Here is a 6,768-nt window from a genome sequence, read left to right as displayed (position 1 = left end):
TCACAGAACCCACATCCAAAACGGGGCAATGGAAGCTGTTCCAGGGTTAGACCCACTGCTCTGAAAGGCCTGGGAAAACCCCCTTTTGTTTTGGTTGGAGATGGCTGTTTGTGCTTTGTCCTTACCCTTCCTTGGTCGAACGCGGAGCTGTTTTGATCTCCCGTTCCCCAGGAACCTGATCCCGGTCTTTCATCCAAGCCTGCCGAAAAAACAGGAAGAACAAAGGTTACTCTTTGCTTTATCAGCAAAGCCTCAAAGGTGTTCTCGTAAAATTAACTCTTCCTTCTACAAACAAACCAGTATTTTCATTAATAAACCACTTCCACTTGGCGTGAGTGAGCCTCCCCTCTCCCTCCTCACCTTCCCACTCCCGCTGGGATTTATTCCACGAACTTCAAAGCAAATCCCACCACAGCTTGGAAATGTTTCAAAACACGGGACAGTGGGAAGAGGAGAAACAAGTATTTTAACTCCTTTATTCCAGAGAGCACCCATCAACCTCCTCCCCCCCACAGACTGACGGTGAAGAGGACTGTGAGTCGAAAACATCCCAGTGCACCCATCCCAACGCTCCAGCAGGACCTGGTTTCTGTCCATGGAGCTACAAGGTCGTGGTGTCAAGGTGTGATGTCAGTAGGGGCCCACCAGAGCACACTCCTGCTTACCTCAGCTTCAGCCCTCCAAGCACATCCCTGGCAACAGGGGATCTCACCCAAATGGCAAAGGACCAACCGGGAGGGTTTTGCAATGAGCCTGCACAGCCCGTGGTGGGAAATGGGCTCCTTTCATCCCCTGCCAGGTCCACCCAGGCTGCAGCTCTTGGGCACACGAGGCACCCTGGGGGAGCCAGAGAATCATGGAATGGTTTGGGTTGGAAAGGGACCTTAAAGCTCATCTCGTTCCACCCCCTGCCACGGGCAGGGACACCTTCCACCAGCCCAGGTGGCTCCAAGCCCCGTCCAACCTGGCCTTGGACACTTCCAGGGATCCAGGGGCAGCCACAGCTGCTCTGGGCAACCTGTGCCAGGGCCTGCCCACCCTCACAGCCAACAATCCCTTCCCAATGTCCCACCTGACCCTGTCCTCTGGCAGTGGGAATCCATTCCCCCTTGTCCTATCTCTTCAGCCTCTCATCCAAAGTCCCTCTCCAGCTCTCCTTCAGGATCCCCTTCAGGGGGACACAAAAATCCTGGGGTGTTGCATTGGCAAAGCTCCTGAAGTTGCAGCTGATACCAGGAGTGCACAGGATGAGCATTCCCTGGCAGCATCCAGGATCACCCCCTGGCTGCACTGGGGGCTCTCCCTGTGCTGGCCCTTCCAGAAGCCCAAGTTGCCAGCAGGGATGGCCCTGCCAGGTGCCCCAGGACGCTGTGCTGGGAGCAGGGAGCTGCCTGCAGCGGTGCTGACAGTGGGGTGGGGAGTGTGTGGGAGCAAGGACACGGGGGCAGGGGCAGGGGGACGGGGCTCACTCCCATTCCAGCTCAGCAAAGCTGATTATTATGGCAAACATGCCACGGATTTGTCTCCTCCGCTCCCCTCACTGTTCATTTAACCAGAAACTTCTTTCAAATTACATCCTTCTATTTCGGTGCCTTTGTGTTAATCATTTCCCCAGAGAATTGGTGTTTAATTGCTGTCTAATTTGCATAATTATGCATATTAATCTCCACACCTAATGAATATTCATAATTCTCATTTAGATTTTGTTTTCTAATCAAAAATTTCCAATGTGATTACTGTGCAGAGCAGGGATAAGCCTCTAATAATACCTTGGATACTGGGGAGAATTACTGCCAATTCTCCCACCTCCTACTTCCTAGAATAAACTTTTGCTTTGCTAATGTGTTTTTCCAAAGCAATTCATCTGCAATCCCTGCAAACCCCAGCGAGGCAGGAGGCAGAAATGCTCCTTGGAGTCATTTTGCTGTCACGGGTGGTTTTAAAGCTCCCCAAGGGTCAGGGCGAAGGCACGGGCAGGATCAGCAGCCTCGGACATCCTTGGAACGCTCATCCCTCTGCTCTGGAAGGACAAGGACTGCAGCACCACAGTCTCTGGAGAGATCTGGGCTGCCTGGAAGCCCAGGGTGAATTTTGCCCAGCTTGTGGAGTCTCCCTCACTTGAATCATCCCTTGAGACATTCAGAAACCTTCAGATATTCCCGAACAGTCTGGACACAATCCCGTGCCACTGTGCTCTGGGATGACCCTGCTTGGGCAAGGAGGTGGGACCAGATGACCCACTGTGGTCCCTTCCAGCCTGGCCCATTCTGGGATTCTGTGCCAAAATCCCTGGAAAATAAAAACAAACCTGCCAGGCTTCCCCAGAGAAGGAGGGAGAGGACACAGCAGGTGGCACAGGAGACAAAAGCTGATGGGGGGGGGCTCACACATCCCTTCAACAAGGAGAAACCCCTGGCACAAGCTGCTCCCACCCTGTGGTGTCACCAGCGTGGCAGAGAGACCCCCAGAGAGGTGAAGTGAGGTTATCACTGTCCCACCCCTGTAGCAAAGAGCATCCCACGGCTTTGGAAGCAGCCGAGACTCCACCACCCCCAAAGGTGCCCATGCCAGCTCTTTGTCTGGTGTCTCCTGGAAAAACAAGGTCTCACACCTTCCCCAGGCTGCAGCCACCAGCGTGAAAGGTGCTGGCAAAAACCTCCCATCTTCAGCCTGCAGGTGCTTCAAGAATTCAGGGATTTCTGGGCAGGAGCCAGGAAAAAGCAGACTGCCCGCGCCCGACGTCTGGCATCTGTGCTGCACTCACTGCCAGCCTGCCCTTCCCTCCCTTCCTATGGGGAAGGAGCCACAATTTGGCAGCAAATGCCCCTCTGCCAGCCCTGCGAAATCCCAGTGTTTGGCCAAAGGCAGGAGCCTCTGGAAGAGCTCCCAGAGCAGGGTTTGCTCCACTCACACCACAAAGCCCCCGAACACGGGGTCACCCCCAAGTGCCACCACACTTTCCCCAACCCACCAGCCTGGTGCTCCCCTGGGCACAGCTGGCACGGAGCAGCCAGGCTGGATGAAGATGGAGGAAGAGGAAGGAGAAGGGGGAGGAGAGGGAAGCTGGGGTGGGATGGAGAAGCTGCCAGGGCTGGAGCCCCTCTGCTCTGGAGCCAGGCTGGGACAGCTGGGGGGGTTCACCTGGAGAAGAGAAGGCTCCAGGGAGACCTGAGAGCCCCTTGCAGGGCCTAAAGGGGCTCCAGGAGAGCTGGAGAGGGACTGGGGACAAGGGATGGAGGGACAGGACACAGGGAATGGCTTCCCCCTGCCAGAGGGCAGGGAGAGATGGGATATTGGGAAGGAATTCTTGCCTGTGAGGGTGGTGAGGGACTGGGATGGAATTCCCAGAGCAGCTCCTGAATCTCTGGAAGTGTCCAAGGCCAGGTTGGACAGGGTTTGGAGCACCCTGGGCTGGTGGAAGGTGTCCCTGCCTGTGGCAGGGGGTGGGACGAGATGAGCTTTAAGGTCCCTGCCAACCCAAACCATTCCATGATTCCATGACACTGTGATTGAAATCTCCCATGGCACTGAGCTGATTAAGTTTGCCCAGGTGAGCTCCATCCCAGCTCATCCCAGGGTTGGTTCTGCCCCTGTCCCAGCACTCTCCCCGTGCAGGGTGTGCGAGTTTTTGGAGACACCCACGTGCCCACGCTGCTGCCAGGAGCCAGCCTGGCTTTAAAATCACCCCATTTCCCAGCTCCCCAAGTTCAGGCACACTCTCCAATTGAGAAAAGACAAAAATAGGAGAGCTACCTCCTCCCGCCATTAATACAGTTATTAAACCACGTGCAGATTAATTGTGCATTTTAATAACCCTGGGCATGAATATTCATAACACATTTCTTGCTCGTGTTCTAATTAAAACATACTAATAGAATAAGATGTAGCTGTCAGACAGCCGGGTTTTTTTCCCCCCCCTCCCCTCACGATTTTTCTGCAGCAGCCAAGAAGAGCTGACAGACAAGAGCTGTCCCAGGCTGCAGCAGGGATAAAAATAATTGAACCACGTTGAGCCTCAGAAAAAACAAATCCTTGGTGCAGCAACGAGCCCACAGGAACAGGCTGTGGGCAAGTGCCCAGCGACACAGGGAGGTGGGAGTTGTTCCCCACCCAGGAAGGAACCACTTTGGTCAAGAAAACACAGGCAGAGAGAGAGACAGGACAAGGAGGAGCTGGTATAACCTAAAGGAGGAGAGATTTAGTTTAGGTGTTAGGAAGAGATTCCTTCCTGTGAGGGTGGCTGCCTCTGGATCCCTGGGAGTGTCCAAGGCCAGGTTGGATGGGGTTGGAGCAACCTGGGCTGGTGGAAGGTGTCCCTGCCCATGGCAGGGGGTGGCACTGGATGGGCTTTAAGGTCCCTTCCAGCCCAAATCACTCTGGGATTCTGTGAAAAGGTGTCAGGTTTTGTGATCCATCCCACATCCCACATCCCACATCCCACATCCCCCCTGCTCAGTCCCTGCTCTCTGCCCTCCAGCTGCCATCCAGGGGGTCCCTGGAGCCCCAAACGCCGCACCAAGAGGTGCTGCTCTGGGTTCAACAAGCAGAGCTCCCAAACCCACCTGGGGACAGGTGCTGGTCCTGCAGGCAGGGCGAGCCCTGAGGGGTTTCCCAGCTCTGCAGCCCCCAGACTGGGCACAGCACTGGGATGTGGCTTGGGCTCTGATGTCACACTGCGCTCTGAGCACCACAGCGTGACCCCAATGGCCAGCCTTCGTGCTCAGGCCACGGTCCTGAGCTGGACACGGTCAGGAGTGGGACTGGAGGATCCTTAGGGGTCCCCTCCAATGCAGGATGTTCCAGGGTTCTCTGAAAGGTCTTTCAGAACAAGCTCAGCCCCAGTGATGGCTTTGTGAGCAAAGCTCCTGGAGGGTGCAGCCATCCCTCTGGATCCAGAGGGCAGGCAGGGATGGAGGGCAGGACATTTTGCTCCTGAGACCTCTCAGGCACCATTTGTATGGCGAGATCCAGAGTTTCTGCTCTTAAATCCTGCACCCTGGGATACTCTGAGGAGAATACACACTGCTGCAAAGCTGTGATCCACCATGGAACGGTTTGGGTTGGAAGGGACCTTAAAGATCATCTCATCCCATCCCCTGCCATGGGCAGGGACACCTTCCACCAGCCCAGGTTGCTCCAAGCCCCGTCCAACCTGGCCTTGGACACTTCCAGGGATCCAGGGGCAGCCACAGCTGCTCTGGGCAGCCTGTGCCAGGGCCTGCCCACCCTCACAGGGAACAATTTGTCCCTGTGACTCGAAATGACCCAAAGGCACCTTGTTTTCACTGTCAGGAGGGGGATGCAGCGATGGGACCATCACAGGTGACAGTGGGGGACACTCTGGGGTTGCTGTGCTGATCGAGCTGTGGCTGAGCTGGGCTGAGCATCTCCCTCCCCCCAGCCACCCCACAATCTGCCAGTGTCCAAGCCCTCTCCCTAATCTGATTCCCATCAAAACCACCAGGTCAGGCTTCTTTTATTTATTTATTTTTTTTTTTAATTCTAATAACAATATTTAGGCCAAATCCCTCACACGGCTGGAGAGGGGTCAGAGGCAACCACAGCTGGCATTTTCCACCTCTGAAGGTCTGCTGACCCACTCTGTGCCCCTAGTGGGGCTCTGAGAGCCACAGGCAGCAAATTCAGCTCTGTCCTGGTGCCCCTGGGTTGCCCACACGATTCTCACGGAATACACTGAGAATCATGGAATGCTTTGTGCCTGGAGGGGCCCTAAAGACCATCTAGCTCCAAAACCCCCTCCAAACCCCAGGAGGAGGAGTTTGGGGATCCCTGTTGCCCACCTCGGAGGTGGGGACAGCACGAGCCACCAGGGGCAGGGATGCCAGTGGCCCCGTAATTTGATTTGAAGCGGAGGTGACAGAAGGCTGCTTGATAAACACTTCCAAATTAAGCGGCTTTGTGTCCTAATCGCCCTGGCCATCAGCCCCACAGCAAAATCTCTGCTAAAAGGGATTGGAAATCAATAAAATTAGTCGACTAGTAATTAGCTTTAGTCCCAGGCAAAGCAGCAAAGTTGTTTTTCCCCGGCGAGAGTTGGTTCCTCGGAGCCGCCGCCACCGCTCGGCCCAGAACAACCTGGCCCCGGGGAGAGGCTCGGGGGTGCAGGCAGAGCCCCTGTCAGGAAAAAAAGGGGGTGCTGGAAGCGGCTCCCAGCTCTGCCTGTTTATTTACCAGCCCCGTCCGCCCCCAAATAGGAAAAAACAGCTGTGAGTGGAGCTGTTTACAGGACGTCGATTGTGGACTACACAATTCGGTCACTTCCTTTTCCCGGCGCACGACAAAACAATCAGAAAGAAAAGGGGGAGGAAGGGGGGGTAAAAAAATCCGCCTCAAACACCTGGAGGGCAGCACGGGGTCCCTGGCAATGCCACCCCAGAGGGCCCTGCTCGTGGGGCTGGAGTGGGGCGTTTTATCCCCTCCACTGCCTCGAAATTTGAGGTTGGATCAGAACTGGTGGTGACAGCGAAGCTCAGCTGTTCTGCTGCCCTGCAAGTGTCCAAGGCCAGGTTGTCCCAGAGGAGCAAGTGGGACAGGTGGCACTGCCCTCTGGGACCAGGGACAGGAGCCAGGGAAGGGCTGGAGCTGTGCCAGGGGGGTTGGGATGGATCTCAGGGAAAGGTTCTTCCCCCAGAGGGTGGTGGGCACTGCCCAGGCTCCCCAGGGCAGTGGGCACGGCCCCAAGGCTGCCAGAGCTCCAGGAGCGTTTGGACAACGCTCTGAGGGACAGGGGGGGATTGTTGGGGTGTC

The 6,768-nt window shown here is 55.8% G+C and overlaps 1 protein-coding gene across 14 annotated transcripts in view; it reads right to left on the bottom strand.

The window, feature by feature from the left end:
* The window catches only part of TCF3 (transcription factor 3), a 55,466-nt gene that overhangs the window by 35,060 nt on the left and 13,638 nt on the right, over positions 1-6,768 (bottom strand). For all 14 annotated transcript variants that reach the window (XR_003573968.1, XM_027908448.1, XM_027908439.1 and 11 more), the window contains exon 2: positions 126-199. Coding sequence is in view for 13 of the 14 variants with exons in the window: in XM_027908448.1 (XP_027764249.1) it covers positions 126-199 (74 nt within the window). In the remaining variant the exon portion in view is untranslated. The remainder of the gene's footprint in view (positions 1-125; positions 200-6,768) is intronic.

This window comes from Empidonax traillii, unplaced genomic scaffold (genome assembly GCF_003031625.1).
Source record: "Empidonax traillii isolate 1590-97213 ecotype Southwest subspecies unplaced genomic scaffold, ASM303162v1 scaffold1713:size83011, whole genome shotgun sequence".
NCBI lineage: Eukaryota > Metazoa > Chordata > Aves > Passeriformes > Tyrannidae > Empidonax > Empidonax traillii.
Note: the sequence above shows the minus strand (reverse complement) of the source record. Positions and strands in the feature narration are given on the sequence as shown.